At 41.1% G+C, this 27,622-nt stretch overlaps 1 protein-coding gene across 4 annotated transcripts in view; it reads right to left on the bottom strand.

Annotated features, from left to right (window-relative positions):
- lrp8 (low density lipoprotein receptor-related protein 8, apolipoprotein e receptor) overlaps positions 1-26,575 on the bottom strand; it is a 125,533-nt gene extending 98,958 nt beyond the window's left edge. For 3 of the 4 annotated variants that reach the window (XM_061237888.1, XM_061237889.1, XM_061237886.1), the window contains exons 1-3: positions 25,798-25,885; positions 23,778-24,005; positions 22,862-22,981 (exon numbers count right to left, since the gene is read on the bottom strand). In XM_061237888.1, the coding sequence (XP_061093872.1) occupies positions 22,862-22,981; positions 23,778-23,844 (187 nt within the window). In that variant the 5' untranslated portion in view covers positions 23,845-24,005; positions 25,798-25,885. Of the gene's footprint in view, positions 1-22,861; positions 22,982-23,777; positions 24,006-25,797; positions 25,911-26,376 lie in introns of those variants that run through there. The other variant, XM_061237887.1, reaches the window with a different exon arrangement.
- Between the last annotated feature and the right edge of the window lie 1,047 nt (positions 26,576-27,622).

Below are 27,622 nucleotides of genomic sequence, written 5' to 3'. Positions count from 1 at the left end.
GAGGATAGTGCATTTTAGGGCATCTCTGCAAAGTCTGTGAGTGCAATGTGTGTGTGTGTGTGTGTGTGTGCAAGAGAGAGAGTGCAATTAAATGATACGGAATTCTGGATGACAGTGCAGAGTAATGCTATTCAGTGGATAATGAATAGATCAGTGTAAATGGACTTTAACTAGGCAGCACCTCTGAGGCTGAGTGTCTGAATGTTCTGCTGTTTATTTTTAAAGTGAATGTCCTCAGCTTCCCCACTGCAATATGACAGGCAATGGTGGCGGAACAGCTACCAACAGTACAGTACAGTACCAGCTGGATCACAAAACAAGAGGTCAGGATGATTGTATTGTTCATATAAAATTTTGAAATTCACATCTCAACCACTTTTTAACATATTTACACAACAATAAAGACTACAACTTCTGCCATCAGATTCAGCTATTTTTTTGCCAACATCATAAGTGATATTACTGAAGCTTTTGTTGTTTTGACATCAACTTGAGTAAATTGATGGTGACATTCATTTCAAACATTCAATATTCTTTATGCAAAGAATAAAATGAAAAAAAAAAACGGTGAAATGAAAGTCAACAGTTTCCCTCATTTTGAAATTACTCTGCACAATTCTGAGACTAGCTGTAACTAAATAAAAACAAAATATGCAACTTAAGTACCTCTTCTACTGCAATTACGTATCTACGAGACACGGGCTCCCAGACATGAATCAAGAACCAGGCTCCCCGACATGACTCAAGAGTGACTGGGAAGCTCCATCAATGAGTGTATCACAGTTCATTAAAAGCATACCCCTGGTATCTGTGATAGCCAGCATTTCCCCGGTTGTCACACTGACAGGTACACAGATCCGCACCACATTCCCAAGGACCAGGCCTCATGCTTAATAACCCCTGCTCTGTGCTGTGGAGCCATTCATCACTGGTTAAAATAATTGGTTGCCTGGTTGCCCGCATCTAATAAGAAGTAATCAGTGCCGTAGAATTTAACTACGTAGGAGGGGTTGAGCTCAAACTGCCCTTATATAATCACCTCTGGTGTAAAAATAATTTCTGCAGAAGACTGAATCTTGCAACTGAAAAGAGCTTGGACAGAAAATATTGAACGTTGAACATTTGCAGAAGAATACGTTTCTAAAGGAAAAGAAGAATGTTGAAAAATGCCGCAGTATAATGGCACAAGTCAATGGATGACTTGGATGAAATCACTCGTTTCAGATGTGATTACACATAAAGGGAACAAGCCGTCCTTTCTTTGCAAGGGAATTAGGGATGATGATCTCTCAGATTCGCATTCAGACATCCATCCTCGTACTCCCAATTCTATTTTCTATTCTGCCGCTTCATTTTTGATTATGCCACTTTATAGAAATCATATACTCACACACAATACATTCATACGCACATGTGTAGGCATCTTCAAGTCCATAATTACTAAATAGCAACAGTCAAGTGCTTACTGGGGAAGCGCACCAACACTTTGTGACCTTTTCATGAGCACCAGAAGCAATCAAAGGTCTGTAATGAGAATCACGCGCATTAATCAAGAGCTTGACTGCTGCTGAACTGAGCACTGGATGGACTGGATCTGGGCAGAAAAGACAGCAAGTCTTACAGTAGAGCACACACTATCTACAGCACACACCAGTAGCAGGTCCCCTTTCTTGCAGCCTGTTAGCTTCCAGTTAGTAGGATCTCAGCCTAATCGCTGGAACTTTAACCACAAGCTCTAATCCTCCGGAGCTGCTTCGCAACTTCATCTCATTATGGATTACATATCCCTTTAATGAAAAGATCCCTGTTTCCTAATAGCTTACCCTCAGCTGACATTCCAGCGGGTTCAGAGGTGACATAAGAGTGGAGAGTGCTTTGTCATCATGACTGCAGCTCCCTCCCCACCTCCCTCAGCACCTCCCCCCACCTCCCCCCCCGACTCTCAAAGGAGCGCAGGAGGAAGCTCAAACCAAGGACGGAGGCTCTCATAGCCTGACACCTACACCCCCAAACTGCCTTTATTCACTCCATCAAGGTAACAAATCGCTGCTCTGATAGTCAGTAGGACTCCTTCAAGACCTGCTTGCGTACATATTTCAGATTGAGCGATAAAAAACACATAACCGTGAAGTATTACTAGCTAAGCATTTTTTTATGTGTAGTAATTAAATATGGCAGGGAGAGGAAAAACACGTGAAAAATAAAAGCAAGACAAAACAGCATTAAAAGCAGCCATTCTTCATCGATGGCAAATAGAACCAGGCCAAAGTTCAGAGAAAATTCAAACTGATGTACAGTAGAGAGGCAATGGTGAGATCGGTCTTTTAACCCCAGTAATGCCAAATGAATCTCAAAGGCAAAATAAGTTCCCAATCCCCCATGCCGAGTGCCTTTTACAGATAAATTGCAGTATTGTCCAATTAGACGTTCAAATATTTACTCAAGTACAAAAGGTTGATGACTTTACTGAAGGATACAACAGCAATACTTGACCCAGGAAAGTTTTAAGTCTGATTAAAAAAAACCTAGACCACGCTGTCAGAAGATCCCTACAACATGTCACATCGATGGCTAGATACCAAGGGTAAATCTCTGAGGTCTGATCACAAGGAGACTGTCTGCAGTCTGAAACACCCCAGGGGGGTGGCTGTCACAAAACCCACACAGCTCCAAGCCCCCCCGAGATAACAAAGGAAGAATTGTCTAGAACAATTTCTGTGACAAAAATATACATCTAAACTGCTATCCCTGGCAAAGAAAACGGCATTTAGAAAATTCCCCCTGGAAGCTAGTCGTTAAACAGTTCATTCGCCGGCGGTTTAAAATGGTGGAGAGCAGACATCATGATTGGGGGGCTTACACTCTGTCAGCAGACATCTCCAACTGTGAGAAGTTTGACATTAGTCACCACAAAAATATCAGCCATAAAGTGAAAGTCAGGGGGCCACAGGTTGATAGTTGTTATTTCTGTATACAGACACACAGAGCTAGCCGTTCCATGATTTCAGTTCAGTGGATTCAATAACTGAAACAAATGAGCATGCACAGAGGGGACTCTTCGTTAAGCTGGGATTCATTGGGCTGATAAGATGGATCTGTGATTCCATAAAAAGGTTGTGCACATTTCATCGATCGCACACGGTGAGGCAGAGGCGATTCAGAAGCACTTTGGAAAGATTAAGACTTAATGAATGAATGATCGGATAAATAAATGAGAGGAAAAAATTAAACCAGTGGAAGGTCATTGGCTGAGAAGACTGGGGATAGGCAGGGAGCCCGATTCAGGCGGGGAGGTCACATGACATTCCACCTCTAATGAGCCACTCCGATGACTAAGACCAGGCCCCTCACCTAGGGGAGTTGCATGAACACAGCACAATTCAAACCCAAAAAGAAAATATCTGAGAAGAGATGCAGGTGTATGTATACGATAGTGCACAAAATTCTTAAGGCTGGTTTATACTGTGTTGGGCCGCCGGCCTATCAACATTGCTTGTCGCAGTGACATGCAGTGACAGTGGCTTATACATAAATTAAATATATTTTAAATGAAACAACGGCCATAGTCAATGTTGGGTAACGTTAGAACGTTCATGAATATTCAGCGATTTCAGTCGAGTATAAACCAGCCTTTAGACACATTCCGTAAAGCAAAGACACTTTCAAAAATAATGTAATTAAAAGTTTCTAAATATCGAACAAATTAACTATAAAGGGCAGTAAACAGCTAAAAGCTAAATCAAATCAATATGTGTTGTCAGTGCCCAGCCCTTTCCCTTTAAAACATCAATTAGGTGCAGTTAGGTAATCTGTCCTGCAGTTTTAATAGAAAATCGGCTGGTAGGTTGTTCCAAGCATATTGCAGAACTTGCCACAGACTCTGGCTGCCTCACTTGTTTCTGGCTCTCCAGGTAATCCTGGAGCCTCTCCAGGATTACCTGGAGAGGCTCTTGATTCATTTCTTTATCTGAAAAGTGTTCTATTACATAATATGTTACCTAATTTAATAAAATACAAAAAACATTTAATCTAATTTTTTGGAAAATTGTTTGGAATTCTCATTAATTTTTGATAAAACTCTAGGGTGCCTAAGACTTTTGCACAGTACTGTACAGCACATGGGGTATATAAAAGAACAGAAACAGCACACGAAAAAGCACCCATTTGTGTAGTATCTGTATGTATGGGCTATAAAAGAGCTCCGATAATCAGCACTTTGATATGTGAATTTCCAAAGCAAGGCAGCTAGCAGCGTCCCAAAGAGACCAGGCGAACAGGAGGAGAGGGTCAGCTTATGAATATTGATGCTGAAAGGCATTATTGCACATGGTAGAGCATCACAGCTGAATGGGTGACCAAATTTCATGATTTTTCTTTGTGAAACCACCTGAGCCACATTAGTGAGAAGGGTAAACCACACCCTGTTCATGTTTGGCCCTTATGCCCATATTCTTGCTTGATTTTAGCTGAACTCAGTAGTTGTTTGCGCTGCTTTACTTATGAGTTCACACGCAGTGAGATCAGGGAGGGTGGTGTGGGTGGGCGGGTGCTACAGTCGTCACTCAGGTAGCCATAGGCCAGGAGTCTCAGAGGGGGCGGGGCGAAGCGGCTGCCGTTCTGGAGGAGAGCCTGCTCGTTAACATTCTGCTCGATTATTAATAATGAAACCCCAGACGCTGCTGCTGAATCACATCTCGGCTCACCACAGCAGCAGCCAAAACCACGTTCTAACTCCACACCCGAAACCAGAGAGGAAGAAAAAATAATTGAGTTTCTCTCATTTTAATTGCCACGAAAATCGGGCAGTACGCACTGGAAGCTGAATGTTTTTGATTCTGATGCGTGTTTGTCTGTGCGTGTGCTCGCACCATTACAACTTCTAAAGGCAGAGAGCTCCGTATGCTCTTTGATCAGAGATCTGGTGATTACTGCAGAAAACATACAGGACTGTATTTACGGCTACGGCGTGATTAAAGTCAAGGACATACTTGATGCATCAGCGTGGTCTAATTCAATTTCACGCCGGCCGCCACGATTGGATCAAAACCGGTTCAAAACTAGATATGAATCACGTTCTGGGGGCAGTCGGCTTTTCTGATTGAGTGTGATGCTTAATTGCTGCAAATGGAAAGCCACTTCAAATGTATGCAAATGAGACAACGGGTTTCTGACACGCTCCCTGCTGCAGAGGTGTCTGGGCGCAGCTGTAGGCTCCAGCCAGCGCACACGTTCGCTCCTGGCTCCCGTTCCCGTCGCCGCCATGGCGAACAGATGAGCAGAGAGCTCACACCTGACTGCAGCCCTGCTGCGCACCCCCTCCCTCGCACCCTTCTCCCCGCCGAGGGGTGAGAGAGACGGAGGCGTGAGCGCGGGGAGGGGAAGCCGGCGATTAAAGCGCTCTGGCTTCCTCCGCGCGACAGATGGGATTCCTGACGCAGCGGGTCACGCGGCGGGCCAAGTCTTTCTTGGCCGCGCTCTTCTGGAGCGGGACTGGAGACGAGACAATGGGCAGGACGGAGGAGGGAGCGCACGCGTTCTGGCCCGCGCGGAGCGACCGCGGAAACACACGGAAGGTAAGTAGCGGGCTAAGCGGGCTTCGCCCCGCGGGCTAACTTCCTCCCAAATAATGGCACCATTCTCAACACAAGTATGCAAATGGCTCATTCAGACTGGCACCGTTGCGTAACGGCTGCATTGAAGCTCTCAAACGGCTCGGGCTCCGGAGAAGGCTGCTAATGAAGAGGAGGATGAAAAAGGCCATGAAACTGGGGCACTGAAGGCCATGCATTCCAAGTCCCCGGTGAACAAAAAGGAGGGAGATTGATCCGCGGTGCTCTTTCACCGTCGATACGCGGGCCCGGTGGAACCGAGGTGCTCTGCCTCGTCCTTTAACGCTCATCACGGGACACGGTCGGAGCCGACCTCTGCCCCGGAGGTGGACGTCCAGCTCGGAAGAGCAGGGGGAGGGGTGGCGGCTCAGGGCCAGGAGGATTATGGGGGCTGACACAAGCAGACCACCCTATGGCTGGAATGTCACATGAAAGGCAGAATTGAGCTCTCTTTGCTGAAGAAGGCTGCCAGAGCCCGCAGTGCTTTCTGTTAGCCGAGCTCTCTACAGCAGGGATGGGTCCTCCAGATGCAGCCAATGAAAATCAACATTAGAGAGGCAGTTTAGTCCCACAGAGACAGGGCAAGAGAGAGAGATGGTAGGGAGAAACAAGGGAGAGAGGGGGGAGGGAGAGAGGGAGAAAGAAGGGAGAGAGAGCGAGACAGAGAGAGGGGGAGGGAGCGATGTACTGAATGCCAATAAAGCACATAATACTAAAAAAATATTTTTCAAATTTCATTTATGTTACATCATCACATGTCAGAACAACTCAGAACATCTCATTTAGTGGCTCTCCAGCTCAGTCTTGGGTGAAATGATAACTCCGTCAGATAACTACAGTGAATTTCCCCTCAGTGCGTACCGGACACAGTGAGGTATTGTGTTTCAGTGGGAAAATACCACTCACTAACAAATGCTACAATGGAGCCAATTACTGGGTTATTTGTTTTTATCCCATTATCCCATGCAATTTTCCTGTTTCAGCACCAAACGGTGCAGAACTGAGACTCAAGCACTTCTTAGTAACAGTGGCCATTGTTCACACGGTGCTGACCCAGTGTAGGCCATGAGGATCTGTCACTTTTACAGGCCCATAAGTTGGTTGACTGACCATTAAAATAAACTACCTCTCTGTGAACTTCCTGACGTGTGACAGTCGTCGGCACCTCGCTGTGCCCCAGGAATCAATACGCTGCAGTAATCTCTGCGGTGGATAGGCAGCTATCGCCCCATTGTCTGCACTGACAGTCCTCGCTCGCCCACTCCCAAACAAAGACACACACACACACACGCCCACACATTTCAAATTTCCTTATAAGCGTGCATATTTGGAGCAAAGACTCATGTGAGGCTTAGATAGCAGACAGGTCTGCTTAATGCCATAACTGTGGGACTGAGATATAAGTGAAATGCACCCCTTCAGTGTGCCCATTGTTAACAGGCTAAGTAGTCTTGGTGGCAGTAATAAAGAAAAATTTTTAATAATAATACTAACAAAAACAAACATACATGAACAACATTCACAGGATCCTGAGATTGACACTTTCATTTTCCCACCAAAGAATGCCATTAATGCACATGTCTCGCATTGAATAAGCCCACAGATTCAGTCCCTGACTGCCTAATATGCTGTCACATTAAAATATGCACAGGCATAGGTGAGGGCTCTCTCCAGGCCTTGTTTTCGCATCCAGACATGCTCCTCCACACTGTGATGAGGGGAGGAGTATGCAGGCTGACAGACGATCTGCGGACCAGACACGGGCGTCACCGTCTGAGAACTCTCCAGTGCTGCCTTCTCCTCAGCATCTGGCCAGGGACAAGCTCTCACATCAAACTGCCAAAAATGTGATCGACGCTGTCAGTCATGCTGCCGCACAGCCAATCAGGGGCGAGGCTGCAAATGGTCTCGGTCACATCCCCTCGAGATTTGAATGGGCGGAAAACGAAACGGGCTCGACAATCTAAAAATGGGACCATCTGGAGCGCAAAGGAGCGCCACCGCGCAACGTCACCCAACTGACATAGATGGTGGTAAACATGTAAATGCCATAAGAGACCCCAAGATCTGGCTGAGGGTCAACTAACACATCATTTGTATCAAAATTGATGAATATCCACAAAAGCATTTTCAAAGCATTCAATTTTTCAAAGCAATACATTTTATTGATCTTGGATTAACATCACAGTTTTGAGGATTTGTATGCATTGATGTCAGGAAAACACAAAAATAGGCGACAGATATTAAAAAAAAACCCTTTCAAACCCTCCAGATCCTATGTACACCCCCCGTTGTTTATCATCTGAGAGATATGGAAATAAAGCAGCCATCTCATTAGTAAAGCTCTGTATGTACCGACTGGATCAGCTTCCCCCGCAATGACTACTCTGCGTAATTTAATAAGTGGTTTACAAGACCAAACATTAATTCAATTCAATTAGCTACGTTACCTCTTGATATCTTGCAGTTTCCATGGAGAGGTGACCATAAAATGAGAAAAAAAGCTATATTCATTTTTACCTCACCAATTATTAAAAAGGCTTTGAACCTGAGAGGGAAGCATAAGCACACGTTCTATGATATCATGTAACATTTGACATATTGGTTATTGTCTCTCTTACTTAAAACGACTGTAATGTTGTCAAACTAGTTGTATTGTCTTGTACCTGTACTGCACCTGATTATGCATTTATTTTTTATTGAATAAATCTTCAAGCTTGTAAAGAGACTGTACAATTGATTCCTAAAATGTTCAACAAATGATTTATACCATGTCCATACACACAAATAATGTTTCTATGCATGTTCTGTTTATAAATGCTGTTATGTGGTCAGTTTTGGGTTGTATACTCTGTTAAGGAAAAATGCCCTTTTTTACATTTTACAGGTGAGCATTGCCTGATGAAACAGGTCCTAGTAAAAACAACGATAGCTATACTTGAGTTTAACTTTTGTATTTATTTGCAAAGAAATAACAGAATGTGAGAAAGCTTCCTGGCTTTCTGATTCGAATCAGACATCTTGTACACACTTTTCCAGAAGGGGGGCTTTACCAAAACAAAAAGACATGAAGCTGGCCACTAACATTTATCAGAATTTTGTCTTCTGATTACCCCTTATTGACCTTGCTGTAAGACCGGAATGTGCTAGGTACCCCCTTCCAGGAGAAGCAGAGACATAAAGGTCAAAGGCTGTCTGTCTGCTGGGTGAGAGAAAGCACCTCCTAGTAATCACTTAATTCAGAAAGTGGTCTAATAGTAATAAGGATTAAAAATGGAAGGTTATTTTTAACCACGTGATTGTCTTCACGTTAACACACATTGTCATTTAAGAAACAATTAAGAAAATTACCCTTATAACTGCCAGAAAAAAACGTTGAAATGTCATATACTGTAAAATTTATATATAGCCATTTTTCTTTTTGTATTCATAGACAACAGCAAAGCTAATGTTGTACGTTTTAATATTCAGTATATCATACATTTTGTTATGATTATTTTATTTCAATGGAGTTGTCATTGACAGCCATCAATACAAGCCTTCTGCTGCTCGTTCTCAATGCACCTCTCAATTATATAGCATTTATGAATCATTAGGACACACTGCATATTTACATTTTCGATTGATTTTAAGTTAAAACCATAAAAGTATAGATAATTATTAGTATTATTAGGCTGTATTTTTTATGTAGATTTACACACTTGATAATAGAAACAGCAAGTGTCACAATCATAGTTGGTTTCAGTTCAACTTTGTGGGAGACACTGCTGGACCACCTACAGTAGTCATATGTAGTCTAGCGTCAAATCTCACAAGCATGCTATTCTACCTACAACCTACAACTATGGCCACAATAGCCCAGTTAATGGCCCACAATACTTTGTCAAACAGATCTTTTCACACAAAGAAATCTGAAGCGTGTCGTCCAATAGCCTAAACTCTAGTCATCTCCATGTGTGAAGTGAATGGCATAAAGTAAAGTATTCTCATTACAGTCCTGCTGCATAGCCACAAGGAAAAGTTTATACGCATCCTCTAGAGTTTGCATCTGCGTTTTCACGTTTTATAAATCTCAACTTTTGTGTTGATTTTCATGTTACGAAGAAATCTATTGAATTTAGCATCAAATCCGTGCGTATGAATGTTTTATAAGTGAGGCCTCAGAACTACCCTTTGACAACTCATAAGCCCGGAGTGCTTTTTTATCTGCGTTTTTAACCGCTGTCAGATGCTCCTCTGATCTTTCAAGAGGAATAATAATAACCTGAAAACAAAAATAAAATCAATCTGCTCAATAATCCCACATTTATCTTGCTCTGTACTGAACAAGAACCCCCTTTCAAAATGGGTCATTAGGCTTGTTTTCATAAATTAATGATGCCTTCAATAGCTAAACCTTCAGATCCATATTCTCAACAGAATGAGGTGAGCTTACCAATTTCACTGCTGTATTCTTTGAGTGGCTTTCTTGTACATTCACTTTTGTAGGTTCCTGTCATGATCCATCAGTTCGCTTTTTGTAATTCAGCAGGTACAAAAGCCATTTTGTTAAAATAACAGCAAGCAAAAAACTGGCAAAAGGTTTCATTCTACATAAATTTACATAAAATATTTAAAATTTGGATATGAACTCAAATGGTAGCGCATCCATTGACAGAGAAATAACTTTCTAAGTAGCCTGATTCTTGTTAAAATTCATAATCGGAAAGCAGCTATGATGCCTGACAAAGCAGCTAATCGGAAATTAGACTTCAGCACCTTTGACAGAATGATAACTTGAAACATTAATATTTATAAGCTCCAGAAGACGATGAAACTAAACCAATTAATCACAGTAATTGCTAGGGCTTTTAATTATGGGGGGATCCTTCTCCCATTACGAAAGCCCACATCCAGAAATGGGAAAAACTGACAATGGCCAATGATATGATGTCAAGTCAGACCTTTCCATGTATTGATCAAGGCAAGCATTTGTCTGGACATTGTCAGAACCTACTTCCAAATCTATTCTTGGAACTTTCAAGTTTGATGCATACAATGAATAATGTGGAGAAAGTACTGATGATAGCAAATACTCAGGTGTTACTGACAACTGTTTAGCCAATAGGACCAAAGCTAATGGTTAATAAACCATCTATATCTTTGTAAAAAAACAAATATACTTCAATGTATTTTTTATCATACTTCACCAGTAGGTGGTCAGGGTTTTATTTTCAAAAATAAAGTGAACAGGAGGGTGTATGTGCACAACACAGGGATGAAAAGATCTAGCAAATTCCATACAGTACCTAGATTAAATCACCACTGCTCATTTGTATTCTAAATGAAAGCGAATATGAAAAGAGTTTATGGTCTTCCTTCATTTTCTAGATCGGCACCTCAATAAACTTGACATGAGCCCTGCGTCTCTTTAAATTGAACCTGCAGTGCATGCTGAACTATTTGAATATTTGTAAATGCAAGCTATTCTTCAAGTCACTAACTGCTGCCTTTGCCACCTGACTACCTTAGAAAGCCTGGGGAAAACCTGTGTAATTACAATGCAAACTACTCTCATTTCTATTTCATTTTTATTTCTATCTAATTTAAGGTAGTGAGCTTACCTTTTGTTTTCATAGCATAATATGAACAATATTTCATAGATAATACTTCCAAGGTGAACCAAATAGGATGTCACTAAGCATTGGCATGCAGAAGAACAGTGAATTCAGGTGTGGAAAAAGTGGCAGAAATTCAGCAACCAGCCATGAATCAATACACCGTCCAGCAGGTTTTCCCCAAGGGAAAAACTGTTATTTACTGAGAAGTCAGTCCAAAGTTTGTGATGTGGTATATATAGCCTCTACTGGTCATGATGCTTACAGAAGCATCCTCGGATAAGACCAGAAGATCTTGGCTTGGCTCCAGGCTGATTTTTAGTCAACCGCTGCTGTGCTGTGCGTACCAGGCTGCCCACTGTTTCCCATGCCGTTAAACAATCGCAGCGTACTGCTGCTCCCGGAATCAGGATCGCTGCTACTCGATGCACTTGACCCTCCCATTATGCGTGTTTTATTCTGAATCTCCCATTTGATATAATTGGCACGCCACACTTTAAGCTGCATTGCCAAGCACTTGCCGTCGCATTCTAAAGTCCAAGCTTTTGCACGAATTAAATCTTGAGCGCACACTGACACAACTGATGAGAAGAAAAACCTGGTGCAACGTTCTCTGAGAGATTAGCTTTCTTCCAAATGTATGGAATAGCCATGTCTTCAATATAACCATTAGCTAGTTAACATAACTAGCAAAGTAACTGCCTGCTAGATAACTATGCTGAGTAACATCAGCAAATGTAGATATGTAGCTAATTTAATGTGGAATTTTGACTTGATATTGGTTGTAATTATGTTGCATGAAATAAGTAATGAATTGAAAAACATCATATGAATGGCTAACAATATTCTCAGACTTCTTGATATTGATGCCATTCATTTTTTGAAAAATGTTCACCGTGCTTTAAGAAATACCTGCCACTCCAGAAAACAAAAAACCAAGGGTAAACATAGCAGTCATTAGGCTACTAGCAGAAAAGAGTGGTTCTGCAGTTCTAACAGTGCGAGACAAGGTGTATTGTGCTAGGATACAGGGTTTAGTTTATATACGAACAAGTCATCAAAGCATTTTTATCTGCAGCTACAGTAGTTGCTAGGACAACCTTTGTGTATTGGCTTCCCCTGCTCTGTCAGTGAATGCGGACACTCGGTGTAACCGCCCTGATGAGAATTCCTTTAATTACCGCATCATAAGCTTCAGGGTCAGAATGTACACACTGAGGAATGAGAGAGAGAGAAATCTTTTCCATTAAAGTGTGTGTCACTCACATGCATATTTCCATTTAACTCAAGGGGATAAAAAAAATCTTTGAGAAGGAGAAGCACATTTGAACTCTGACTATACAAGCCCATTGTAAATGATGCCTTTCTGTTGAGACCTGCCCTCTGAAAGCCCCATCTTCTCCTGGTGTCACAGATTCATTTAAGATAATTACAGCATTTAAAACAGTTACTAATGACAACATTAGCCAGCTGAATATAGGCAGGGTAGGGGGAGGACAAAGGCAAATGATGGAAAATAAGATAAATGGTGGCAGATAGCCAAGAGCACTGCTTTATACTGGGCAGAAACTATTGAACTAGTATGCAACTGTAGTATGTGCACTAATCAGACAGATCACGGATATCGAGCAGGTGGTGATATTGAGCAGGTGACATTGTTTAAAAAAATTGCCTTCCTCTGTACCTACTTTCGGTTGTGCCTTAACAATATTTCATAAAATCTGGATAAATCTTCCTCCAAAGAGACTTGACAATTCAAAGCTTGTGCTGATTCCATACTTACACCCTCTAACAAAGCAAAAGACCTTGGAGGGGGAGGTGGGTGAGAGAGAAAGCACAAGAGAAAGAGAGAGGGTGTGTGAGAGGGTGTGTCAGAGGGTGCTGAATCATGCAAGCTTAGCAGATATTCCCATTTCACTGGCAGAAGTCCAAAAATCTGCTCCATTCCATGAGAAGGGGGGAGGGGGTCATAGAAGAAGGAAGCATGGTGATGCTTTTCCTGCGTTTCTACGTCCACCATTTCTCAACTGGACCTGGTCATCTACAGGAGTGTCTTTGTCATCAGGGAAAAACTCGGTGTGGGAGACTCCCCAGTGAAGACTGATGTGAAGCATCAGAAAAACAGGAAGGTGTTATTGCAGTTCATCAATTTTAGATGCTCTATCATTGCAGCAGATCTGATTTTACACCATTGTTAACCACGGCATTCATTCTGATGGCTTTAAGTGCGTCATCTGGCGAAGCAGACTTTAGAATCACTGGAAATAGGGTGAGAGGGTTATAAAAATGCTCATAAAATAGATGCTTAAAGCTGTGCTGGGAGTGCATTCAGAAGACTGAGACAGAGGAACATCAGGGATAAAACAGACACACAAACACTCGCACAGTACTGATAAACCCCATAAACACACACACTTTCAAAATATAAAAGTTAGATTCAAAGGCTACTTTAAAGAAACCAAAACAAAATTGGTTCAATTTGTTCCCTATACTTCAATAAAAAACCTTAAAAAACGTTCGAAATAATATTTCTAATGAAATGTAAAATATATTTCATTCTTGAAATCCCCCTGCATACCAATCATCTGACTCCAACCTCACTGCAACTTTGTGGGCTACACCATGTCATGCCTGATAATTGAGCACAATTGTTTTTTAAATTGAGATAATTGATAATTGGAGATTAATCAGCCAATTAGGGCCGGCTTGAGTGCACCATTGTTGAGTGTTCGGAGCAGGTGTTGCAAAGCTCTATTTTATGATGAAAAAAAAATTGCCTGTTTTAATTTTACATGCCACGAAATGTGCAAAATCATGATAAAACAATGCAATGCTAAAAGCCTGAAGAGTCTAATGACTGTGTAAAATAGTTTTTTGTACGAAGCCACTCTAACATGTTTAAGGTCAATGAAGAACAATCTCTAAATTCAGAAGGGTAATAGCCGCTGGTATGAGCATAGCTGTTAGTCACAACTCTGGGGTATTTGAAGACCAGAGGGAACTATCAAGAGTTGAGGGATGAGTTAGGTTTGAACAATTTCATATTTAGTTTGAATGCTACCTTATTATAGTTAATGCATAATCTTTGTAGACATTCATACTTTTTCAATACCATTTGCAAGCCTCACAAGGATTGGTTAAACCACTGGAATATAAGTGTTGACAGTATGTGAAATTGCTTAATAAAATGAAATATTTCAGATACCTTGTTTCAAATATTTTATATTTGAACGCTTAGAAATAAATAAATAAATGTATTTGAGTGGCCATGAAATATCTGAAATGATTATTTGACCCAGGTCTGACACACACACAACCTGAATCTCTTTAAATCTCTTTGAAGCCAGCTTTGTGGAATGTGAGCCTTTAACTAATCAGGCAGTAGAGAGGACCATTGAGAAAGTGTCAGTGTGTGTAGACAAGAGAGGTGTTCACACAGACATGGAAATAAAGGAGCTCTTATATGTGGAGCAGTCCCCATGCCTGTGGAAGGAAGTGAACAATGTGCCTTCATGGTGTACACCAAAAACAGACCCAAGGAACAGCGTGTTCGGGGGGGGGGGTTGAAGAGAAGCCCAACGGATTTGGTGATTCTGGAACACGGCACAAAAACAGACTGTAGGCGGGCGTCTAAGACACGCATCCTCCGCTCATCCAAAAAACATCCTTGCAATATCAAAGCAAATGTGCCCTTGCTATCTCACCTAGGCTGCATACGCATTGGATTACAGTTCAAATTCCCCCCCCCCCCCCCCCCCCCCCAAGAAAACTGTGATTCTGCGAAATGATCGCATTTAAGCATTCACAGGTTTCTGATATCAGGACCAGGCATGCAGCACATCAGAGAAAATGGGTGGCTAGCTCTCTCAGAACGTATCATGCAATGTAAATCCCTTTACAAATAGCCCCACTTATGGCAAGCATACGTATATGTACAGAGATTTCAGCAATTTTATCATCAACATTCACAAATGAACAGACTGCCTTCACAGCTACAACAGCAAGCACACAAGCGAGTGTAATAGTTTTTTCTGCTTTCTCTGGAGAATAATTAACTGTAGTTAACAGTCATGCAGAGGGAAGCTTTTGAAGCTTTTTTCTTTTAAAGGTCATGTGGAATTTTTCAACTCCAATAATATTACGTCATTAAAAACATTATTATTTTCTTCAGCAAGTGAAACACCTGGAAAATCTATTCTCACCTCAAAAACACTGGGAGAGTAGGAGACCACCTTGAATAGCAATCACACACTTACCAAAATAAGTTCTTTCTGTGATTTAGAAGATTTTCTTTCATTATACAGTACAGGAGAACAACCTTGGAATAACATGGCTAAGTGTTCAATACAATCCCAACACTAGCCATGCTTTAAAAGACTACAAAGAAATAATGCTGACATTCCTACTTTCAGCTGCTAATTTCAAATGGAATAACACACTTAAACACTTGAAACTTAATATTCTACAGCGCAAACCACTGTTGCTGTTCAGAGAGGTATTCAATAAGTGGGCAACCTGTAGCCTAGGGGCTAAGGTACATGACCCGAATGGTTGTGGGTTCAAGCCCCAGTGTAGCCACGATAAGATCTGGACAGCTGTTGGGCCCTCGAGCAAGGCCCATAGCCCTTAGAAGGCCCATTGCTCCAGCGGCGACTGTCCCCTGCTTAGTCTAATCAACTGTAAGTTCCTTTGGATAAAAGCATCAGCTAAATGACTAATTATTACAAGTTTCATTCATAAATATTTGCCAAAACATTGCATGTATCCCACAGAGAATTTAGAGTGACAGCAAGTCACAAAAAAAGGATTATAAGATTGTAAATAAACTTCAGTCACATTAATATCTGTCCTAATCTGTGAAAGGATTAAGAGCTCATGCTCTGTAAAGCATAGTATACTGTAGATCAAATGAAAACTGAAATAAAAATCTGGCATTGGTTCCACTACTGTAAGCCATGTTATTTCAAAAGCTTGGACTTATCTGACATAGATATTTACAGAGGCTTACCTCATTACTGACACCTAAAAGCACTGGGAGAACTGCTCAGCTCCAAGTCGCCTGCAAATGAATTAATAGCCCGTGGCTGATTCTGACACATATTTGCAGCCGTTAAATGAAGAAATCAGCCAACAGAAATCAGCCAACAGAAAACAAAGACCCATAACAGCACCACACTGACATCAGACTGCAATGTTGGAGGCCCTGTCTTTGTTCAGCTTTCCCGAAGACCCAGGTTTTCATCGCAGGAACCATCCTTACTATCGAACAGACACACCATAAAAAGCCATGAAAAATTCCATCCCATAAATCCACAATGCAATACATCATTGTAATAGCTGAAATGCAAATCAATAGCTGGTTGGAGGGCTACTCAGTCATGTGATCTTCTGGTGGCGAGGTTAGTATCAGGCACTAGCGAAAGAGTAGTAGAAACCATCCAGTTGATGAATGTGCCTGAGATTAGTGTATGCTGCCCTAAGAACAGCTTCAGCTTTCTGAGAGAAATATACAGCACATTTACAGATTAATAGTTGGAATCCTGGAAGTGCTGCGAAATTTATAACTTCTGCAGCTTTGCTGGGAAAGCCTATTGGCTTTGTATAAACTGTAGGGACGTTAATATATGTATCCATGGGGTATTTCGCTAACTGGCTCTAATGTTTCAACAATCGATACACATTTTTAAAGCCATTTTTTCATTTTCCGGGTTTTCAAAACTTCAAATCACTACCAACAGGGACGAAGGGTCTACATTAGGGAGTGTTTTCTTTCCTGGTACAAAATCGACAGGAGTGGGAGTAAGGTAATAGGGTTTCAGATTATGCTAAATGGAACTCGTTAACACCAACAGATTGCCAACATTTCATAAATTCTCCATTTGCACTGCTATTTCTGCTAGCTAGCATGCAATGTTCTAGGCCAATTCTATGCAGCACTGTGTAAAATTATGCATGTCTGCCAATCAGTAGGCCTGCTTCCCCCTTCCCCAGAGAGACAGTATTTAGAGCATTTACATCAAATTACCATCTCTGCTCTGATTTGTGAAACTGGTCATGATAGTGGTGATTTGGATGAATCAAGAGCCAAGAGCAGTGCTACTAGAATGTACTGTACAGTATAGAGAGAATGCAGTTGATACAGAAGATGAAAGCAGATTTTTTATGAGCTAAAAAGTGTGCATTCTTAAAGCTAGAAGCGCAACTTGTTATTTTTGTAACTGGTGAATCATAGTTTGGGCCAGAACGACACTGTCAAAAATGGAAAACACTGTATTTTAATAAAATAGTATGTACATCCCTATTACAGACATAATAATACAAGCACATCTTCAACTGCATAACAATTATTATGTAGACAGACAGAACGCTGCAAACACTATTTTGAGTCTGCAAAAAATTACATAAAAGTGAAAAATATCCTCAGTGTTGCAGTTTACCAAGCTGCACTAGGCAATACCAGCACACCCCTGCCCCAACGCCAATCCCTTTGAGCTTTGCAAGACACAGACTAAAAACCCAATAAATGATTCATTATAAGGTATTACTTCTGTATAGAGCTTCTTCTAGACAAAATACTTTTCATGTCTCCTGGTGCTCAGGACACATTTACTGTCAGTGCAAACTCTATCAGCCATCCCCTGCTCACTCACTGGTTAAAGGGACAGTTCACTTGCCAAAGTTTTTTTTAAATATTATTTTAGTTTTAGTGCATGCTTTTTGATTTGTCCAGAGAATTTTGTGTGCAACAAGGAAAATGTCAGATTGGACCCGCAGGCACCATTTTCAGCCCTGTCAATCTGCTGCTTTGAGGCACTTCACTCATGTGTAGTATGTAGCACTGTTGATACAGGAAGCCATGCCACTTCCATCCTCCAATGCAGGTGTATTAAGCAACAGGCATCATAGAAAATAGATGCAACTGAAGAGAAAATTTAATTTAACTTAAAAAAAATAATAATCAGGCACATATGCAACTTTTGGAGGCGTAAGGTTGCCATACAAGATGTTTTGCAGTTACTTCAAGTGTTTAAACCACAAAGCCTATGATTCCCCAATACCTGGTTACAGGAAACTTCTGTCAAACAAAAGCATATGCTAAAGCTGGAACAATATCCAAAAACTCCAATCACGGAACTATTCCTTTAAGATGACCTTCAGTCTCCAGACTGTATAAGGAAACAAACATCCCAGAACAGGAGGAGCAGAACTGCTGTTACAAGTAAACAAAGGCACTGTCTGAGAGGTGAGAACTGCCAATCTAAAATATCTCCTGTCTGCCATTCCACCACACTTTACAGACGAAATATAAATAAGGAAGCAGACAATGGGCCAACGGGACTGTTTTCTACATCTCTGACTAATTCTGCCAGTTGCCTTTCACTGATACTGCTGGCAGCTCTTTCAGTTGCTGACTGCGATGCCTTATTTCCTCATCATAACCAAAAACTATAGCCACATAATGACCACAGCTACACTGCGCATATCGAATGAGCCTTAAGTTTCGTTAGACGTGAAATTTTTTGAAGTTTGGGCGCACATCTGGGCTCGCCTCCTGGTTTGAAATACAACTGGCAGATCTGCTGTTCCCTGTCTCACAATCGCACTGTGAGTGACAACTCATCGAGCCCCAGCTACTCCCAGTCAGCCGCATGCGTCACAGTGTGTTACAATGTTTTCCAGCACCTGCTTCAGTTCAGGGGTGGAGGGGTTTGCCTACATCACACACAGCTTTGGAACAAATAACAAATAATTTTGTCCCTAATTGTCTTCATTAGAGCACCGATTGCAGCACTGTCTTTGTCATAAAAGAAAATTAGTATGGCCAGCAGATCAAAAAGTGTACACTGGAGAAACAGATTCCAACTGCAGTGTAAATGCAGCACATCTGACTTTCAGAGCTTGTCCCAGAATACCCTGCAGGATACAGCACAAGAATGGGTGGCTCACTCTGAACTGCCCTGTTAGCACCAGAACCATCTACCCCGACCCCAGCCATTATGCGCAAGAAATTTGAAACCAAGTCAGGGTCACTATTGCTGGAAGGTTGAATATCTCTACGCCTTTTGAACTATGCGCATGTAAGGAGCATGTCTGTGTACATGCGTGTGTATGTGTAGAGATGTGAGCCCTGACTGTAGATTCCCCATGTTGCCCCACAGAACTTTGTTGTGTAGACATCCCAGTCAATGGACTCTGAGGCACGGAGACGCGTGAAATCTGCTGTGATGCCTCCTCTTTAAAGGGCCTCATCTCCGACTACAACAGACCCTGGCACTCAGACACAACCGGCTTCACAGCTTATTGTGCTATTCAAACGCTCAATAAAGACTGCCACAGAAACCAGGCCAGCGCATAATACAAAACAATTAAGAACAACACATTTTAAAACTACCAATGAAATAAAGAAGAAAACTAAAATGTAGGAACATTCACAAACATTACAGATAACAAAGAGAAAAAAAAAACTGATAGGCTTTCCGTGAATAGACAACCTAGATTCTATCATTATGCTAGCAAGGTCTCAGCCTCCTGGGGGTTTACAAAAAATATCTGGTTACATGGTTGTTTTACATTCCTGTATTCAAAACCAGTACAGCAACACAATATAGAACAAGGGTACGATGCCACAACACATGAAATTTTAGAAACATTCTGAATGACCTGTTTTCTATTTGAAGCTTTGAAGCATGTTCTGCTGGTTTCAAAAAGAATAGGACAGCTGACTTTCTGCAACTGACCCCATAATGCACAGATTTGCACTCCCAATAGCTGCTGTTTCAAGGCTCTTCTGTCCAGCTCTCAACAAAATTCTCCACTTCATCTCAAAAAACAATCTCTTTGCATAATTTTTCTGTGTGTGTGTTCATGTGTGCGTGCATGCGTGTGTGTGCGTGTGCGAGAGCAGAGGGATGTGGGGGTGATGTTAGTATAGTGGTCTCTATGGGCAACCAGTGAAGAATCCCCTGCTGCTCTGGTGAATGTCGCTGGGAGGAGAGGACAAAAGACAATCTTCTAGGAATTATTCTAATTCATTTTGTGGATGAGGTTTGGGTAATCTCCTCGGAGAGAGGCCCAGCACAGAGGCAGTGTGTGACAAGACTCCCAACTGTGGAACAGCAACACGGGCTTCCTACAGACATGTCCGGGTAATTTTTCCACATGCCTCCCACACCTTTTTTATCAGGAGGAAAACTTGAGAGCAAAGCGTAAACATACTGTTTAAACTGAAATTACAAATGCACAGGATGGCACAATGCCAGTACAAAATACCTTGGCCACCAATCACAGCATCTTGTTTACGGCCTGCTGGATGATGGCCATTCTGAGAAAGAGTGATGCTCAGACTGCACAGAGCCAGAATGTACTTGAAGGCTTGGGTCCAAAATATACAAACCAGATCCCCAAACTGAGAGCACTGCAGCACGGCCGGAGGCCAGTACAGGCCCCTGTGTGACCCTGTGTACGCCTATGGGGTGTGAAACTGTAGTGTATGTCTCAGAATATAAGGCCTCTGCCTCCCATTAAATTCCAAAAGCGGACATACTGTTGTAGGGTGGTTTTCGGAAGTGTGCCTCTCTGCAGACCCCCAAAAGGAAGCAGACCCTCTTTACTATGCTGACACGGGGTCAGTAAGTTTTGATAGAGAGACGGCTCTCGCCAATATAGGACTACTGCACCCACCATTCTGCTGGCTCTGTGCAATTCTGCCACCTCAGTGGAATGCTCCCAGAAGAGCTCATTTAAATAGTATTGTATAACCCATAGATTTTCCACATAGAGCATTTGGTGTTTCTGGAAAGCATATTTCATGGGAAACAAGTTGGTGTCATTGGTGCTGTGGTATAGTGGGCGCTGAATAAAGATCTTGGAATACCATTTAAGAATGAGTCACAGGTAATGCTGTTACCTGTACATCAGCCGTCAGCTGTACCACTAAGGTTAACCAGGTTTGTTGGACATAGACAGATATAACAGCATGATAATTGTTGTTACTGCCATTTCGTGATTGTCTCTATTTGATGATTTTTTGTTTTCCTTTGGGTCTATAGGGGGGAATATGGAGTATGGTTTGAGAACTCGCTAATATGACCACCTGCACAGCATTTGGGTATAGCCTTTCATTTTTCACATTTCACACCATTGTATTCCTTCATTCTGCATAACAAATTATCGCCTATACACTAGTGTTGTCACAAGATAAACAATTGTATCATTGTAGGCTATACAGGCTAGAGGCATGTCCACTTTTACTCAGACAAAGAGCAAGTAGTATAGAGCCATACTATTGGCATATATTTTGATTTTTTCATGTTAAACTGTTAGAAAGAGGAACGGTTAAAACAAACATCAGATATCATCAGATAATCACGATAAGACTGAATGAATCCTGCTCCAGTAAAATGCATGATAAGACTACACGTTTCCTTCTCCTCTCAGATACTTCCTATAGTCAAAGCATACAAATGACAGTGTAGAATAGCCTAGGTTAACTTCATTACATATCATGGATTTGATGTGGTAAGATGTCATTGTTGTGGCTTCAATACTTTTCACCACCTATAAGAACAACATAAAAACAACACTGCAAATGTACCATCATGTTGCTAAGATTGAATCCTGAGAAAATACATTTGTGGCTATGGCTGGATACTGCATAGTGTACATTAACCATGCTGGCAAATTCTGTAGACTGAATATGGACCTACCATTGTTACAATATGTCTACATAGCAATCTCTATTAATTTATTATCTCTGATATTATCCTTTGATGTCCAGAGATTAATTTCCCCAATGCTACTCCATCTCATATGAAAAAATAAGACAGTACAGTTAATGTGAATTATAGTGTTATTTTCTTGCCAAGATTTTGAGAACCAAACGTATCATCAACATCATTATTGGTCAGCTGAGAACCATAAAAACCGCTGCCATTTTATTCAGTGATAAATATTCATATAATAATGGCTCTTGCCTGACACATTCAATTTATCCTTCATCTCAAACACAATCTGAGGTCCCACAATCTCAATCTGAACACAGTCCGATGTAGTGCCTCCTGGCATTGCAAATCATCTAACATAAACCACTGCTGCCTAACAAGTGCATAACACTCATCCCTGTCTGTTCAGTTTGAGCTCACTGATTTAAAAACGTTAAAACATTACATTAAAAATAAACTTGAGTTTTGTGTGTACGCGCCCGCCTGCGCGCGTGCCTCTTACGTTTACGTGTCCGCTTCGTATTTGCCAAATGTAGGATATAGCTAGTAGTCCACGTCAGTTTTCATTTTCGGTTTTCTGGCGGCAAAACCTGTCTGACAACTTAACTGTCCATATCCTAAAGTCGAGACACGTGCATTGGCTGCTATTACAATTCCACACATGCGCCTATTTGTAATTGGTACAAATAAATGCATGCAACATCAGCCTCGAACTTCAACAAAGGGTCAGCAGCCAATAAGCCATCGCGTCCTTAACAGTCTTCACAGCCACGCTGCGTTAATACACTCTGTCCCTGTCCCTCTGAAAACTTTCTTTACGGTTAGCTACCAGTTTGCTTCGTGTTATTATGGCAAATAAAGGTTTTTCCATTTTTAAAAACCATTGTTGTATTTTCAGCTGAAAATATTTATGTTTTGAGTTTTTTTTACTTACGACAGTTTTCTTCATCACTGTTGTCAGAGCAGTCATCATCGTCGTCACACCTCCAGATGGATGGTATACATCGTCCGTTTTTGCATTGAAATTGACCATTCACACAATCCGTTTCTGTGCCTGTATTGGTAGAGAGGACGCAAAATTTAAACAGAACTATGTGACATTCGGAGTGAATATATTACATTCAAGTGACAGCCAATTTCACAACACAGTCATACAATGGCAAATAGGCTATTTACTCGAAACACTATAGGCTACTGTATGGTTTTATTATCACGATCATATTCCGTAGGCTTCCTAATTAAATGTAGACTCCGTTGACAGTGGAGGGTCGTTAGGGGATTACCTCATGGCAACCTCGTTATTAGCAGGCTACAACTCGGCAATCAAGACTTAGGTTGTTAATTCATAAACTGTACCATTGTATAGGCTACATAAAAAGTGATGCTTAAATTGGGGTTGAACCTGGCTGCTTTAGATATCTAAAATGTGATTTTTTTAAAAACCAGTGTTGCCGTGATGTGCACAATGCAATAGTGTCTGTTGAACAGTGAACACATTCCAAAATTAATTTTAAAATCACTCTGTTATAGGCTAAAGACTGTCCGCTATCTATATAGCCAATGCAAAATCGCCTACTTCTTCATATAACCTGTCAAACATCCACATGCACCGATACACACTAACATTTCTATCGGTGAGTGCTAAATTACACAAGTAAAAGAAAATTACATTAACTACAAAAAAACGTATAATGCAAGCAACAATTCAATGTGTAGTTTTAGAACGGGTATCTTGCAGCAGCGGCTGGCTTTACTACAATGAAAGCGCGCATCAGCGCTCCGTCTTCGTAGCGACCCATTCATACAGATACATTACTAAATTTTCAAGTTCAAAAGGAAAAGCAACCCACCTTTTGAAGAATGTAGCTCCATTAGTAACAAATGTAACAGCATTATCTTCCCTATTTCTGTCCACATCTCTTAAAGAAGTGAATTGTGTTCATGTAAAAAAACAAACAAAGCCACCCTTCACTTCCCTTACACAAGCAGTGCTTCTGTTATACCTCTCTCACTGTATCCTCTCCTGCTTCACGAGCAATTTGAATCGGTGACGATGACGTTTATGGGCGGGATTACGCCTGCAGTATAACAAAAAAAAAATCATACATCGCCACATGCGACCGGCGTAGTGACCTGCACTCTTTTAGACGGGAAAATAATTATATTTTTACGATGCACCCGAAATAAATATATATATATATGTAAATAAAATGTATAGGCTGAAATATTCGCCGCTGTATGTGGAAATGCGTTTTTTCCCCAGCACGTGTAAAGTAGTGTGGTTTATTAATGATTCAATGGACTCGAATAAAAACCAATTCTAATGAAAATTGTATTTCCCAAAAAAACAAATTTCACAATTATTGCCACCGCTGGCAAAGATGACGTTTTTATATAACTTGTGATAAGGTTAGATAACCATCCCTCCAACTTTTCAGAATCGATGATATCCTTGGGTTTGCGCTTATAGTCCCCCCTCTTCGTTTCAGAACACGTTTTTGATGGGATTTAAGTCTCGAGACTGAGACTGGCATTACTGAACATGAATCCTGTTTTCACTAAAGCATTTATATGTGGTGTATGTTTGGAGTCATTGTCTTTGTTATGTTCCTGTGTTCTGTGTGTTAGTGTATCATTGTTTAGTATTATTTATTCTTGTAATTTATTATTTTTCATATTTCAGGTCTGGTGTTCTGTTCATATTCATTAGTCTTTGCACTCGTCTTCCCCTGTGATGTCTGAGTCTGAATGTTTACCAGCCCAGTCACTCCCTTGTCTGCGTGCCCCACTATTCGGGTGTTTACGGTAGTTCCGGGGTTCAACCTTCCTTCCACTCTTGCATTCCTTACTTCCTGCTTTCTCTCTATTTCATGTTTGTACATAGCACTAATATACTAATCCCAACTAACATACCATTTGTACAGTACTAATTATACTAACACACTAATATGTTTGTCAAACTAACAAACTAACATGCACTAGTTTGGGTATTTGTAATTTAAATCACTTGACTAACTTACTAACGCATCTCCAGTTTCAATTCTGTTCGGTAACTCCGCCTCCCTATTCTATCACTGATTACTTGCTTAGTTTCAGCGAAGTATTCGCACCTGTCTCTCCTTATCTCTGCATCTCCTGATTCTCTGCAATTGTCTACTCTCTAGTCCAGAGCCGTTTGTTTTACATGTGTGTCTTTGTGAATCCAGTCCGCGTTTTCGTTTTCCCCCTCGTTATTGTGCTATTACCCTTTCATGCGTCTCACCTGATGTTAATTTGTTAGACCGCTCTCATTCCCATGCCCCGCCTAGTTTGTCCCATTTCCCTGTGTATTTATACCTGTCCTTTTCAATTACACGGTGCTAGTTCGTCTTGTCCTGTTCTGTTCCCGAGCCCTTGTTTCTGTCCCCCTGTTCTAGCCTCCTTGTTTCCTTGCCCCTGCCCCTGCCCTTGTTCCTGAGTCCTTGCCCATGCCCATGCCCTTGCCCATGCCCTTGCCCTTGCCCTTGCCCTTCTGGTTTAGACCCCTGCCTGCTTCCCCGGACTCTTCTTCGTTTGTTGGATTTTGTACTTCTGCATTTTTGGACAGACCTCCTGGTTTTGACCCTGACATGTCTTTCGACCCGGCTCTCTCTGCCCCTGTTGTAATTAAATCGCCATTTTTCTGCACCCCCGTCTGCTTCTGGTTCCTCTGTTCCCCCCAGCATAACAGTCTTGCTGGACAATCTACCTTTGGTCTCAGCTTCCTAGCAGAGATAACCAGATTGTATGCCAAAATTAACTGGTACTGTGTTGAATTCATTGTGCCATTGATCTTAAACAGTGCCCCAGGACAACTTGCAACAAAACATCTCCAACACATCAATGACTCACCTCTATATTTGACAGCAGGTATGAGGTGTTTCTTCTTGTATGCATTCCTCATTACCAGATGTGTGATGGTCAATTACCTGTCTCTTCTGAATTGACAGTTCTTTGGCTTCATGCTAATGGAGACAAAGGGATTTTGCATGCTTATTACCTAATTTTTCAAGTGAAACAGGAAGTGATGGAATGACAAAATATAGTTCCTTAAACGGTATAATAGGTAATAGCGGTCAAGAGAGGAATTGCAACAACAGACAACCTCAAATCACAAAACTGTTTATGCTTCCCACAGTCTATGAATATAACGTCTAATAGGCTATACATCGTTATTATACAATTCAGTGTTCTCGTGCACTGTTTTGGAAAGCAGACAGTGACAAATGAAACGTAGTGTCCTAGTAAGAAAATGTTCGTCGAACAGGTGACTTTGAGATCTTGACTTTGGTGCGGTACACAACTGTATTTATAGTTTTCACTTTAGCTAACCAACGATATTGTGAGCAAGCAAGTTATTTGGCTGCGTAATTAGCTTCCTATATAACTAAGATATTATAGTCTACCACAAACGATGCAACTGCAACTTACAGTTTGAGAGCAATAAAGGTTTACTGATGATTGAACACGTAGAGACAAAAGGAACGTGTAGCAGCCCAAATCGCACTTCAGACAAGCGATCAGTGAAACTCTGTATACTATTGCTTATCTAGAAAACAATACCAGTTCGCTACTAGCAAATTAGCGATTACTAGTTAGCTTCCCGAAAGTACAAATATCCACCTGAAGCACGACGCTAGTGCAATCGCTACTATGTTCCTATTGCCTATATTTTATCGTAAGTGGATATTTGTAAATTATTCAAGCTAACTATAGCTAATTTGCTTGTTGCTACCGATACCAAACTGGTATCGTTTTAAAACTAGATACGCAGTCTTCGCTTCCATAATAAGCAATAGTGCACAGAGTTTCAGTGATTGCTTGTCTGGAGTGCAATTTGGGCAGCACACGAACGAATACGATCAGAAAAGGCCCCCAGAATGCCATTGGCTGTGGCAGTTGTAACCACTTATCAACCAATAAGCTTTAATTGCTGTACAGCTGTACAATGTTTCGATACTTGACGGCCTGACAAATGTACACTTTGAAACCCGAATTTAAGGACTATAAACACAGGCAGGGGGTGAGTCAACATGTCAGTGAGCCTTTTTCAATGATAGGAAGGGAGGGAATGGTCTAAGTAATAAAAAACATTCAAATATGAGAGTAAATCTACCTTTTTTCTAAATTTTTATCAGTGAACCAATACTTCTGGAGGCCATTGTATGTCACAAAAACAAGTCCCTTGTTCACATTGTGCCTATTGTGCTATATTGCAAACAAAAAAGAGGCAATAAATATTTAAACTGATGAAATTAAAGACTAGGCTCTTATAAGGTTGCTGAACATGATGCCCTCTTACACTTAATAACACAATGCAGTTTTGGCTTATTAATATTCACTTGGTTGTTGAATTCTTCATTATCTACTAATTATTTTTAGTGGCTGTGTGTCCACACTTTCACAAATTAGGAGCCTATTGATTCACCTCCATCTTTAATGTGACCAGGTAAAACTGTTTTTGACTTTTCTTTATTTAATCATGTTATAAAGCATGCACTATGTGAAAACCTTTATTAGTCATGCCATGCATAGCTATTCATAGCTATATAATGTAATACTGTACACATAAGGAAGGTAAATCATCCCACTAAGCATGAAAAGCATAATTAAGAAAAATTACCTGCTTATTGCATGTAATACTGACATTGCAGTTGAGGTTGGAATGAAAACCAAC

Source organism: Conger conger, chromosome 4 (genome assembly GCF_963514075.1).
Source record: "Conger conger chromosome 4, fConCon1.1, whole genome shotgun sequence".
NCBI lineage: Eukaryota > Metazoa > Chordata > Actinopteri > Anguilliformes > Congridae > Conger > Conger conger.
Note: the sequence above shows the minus strand (reverse complement) of the source record. Positions and strands in the feature narration are given on the sequence as shown.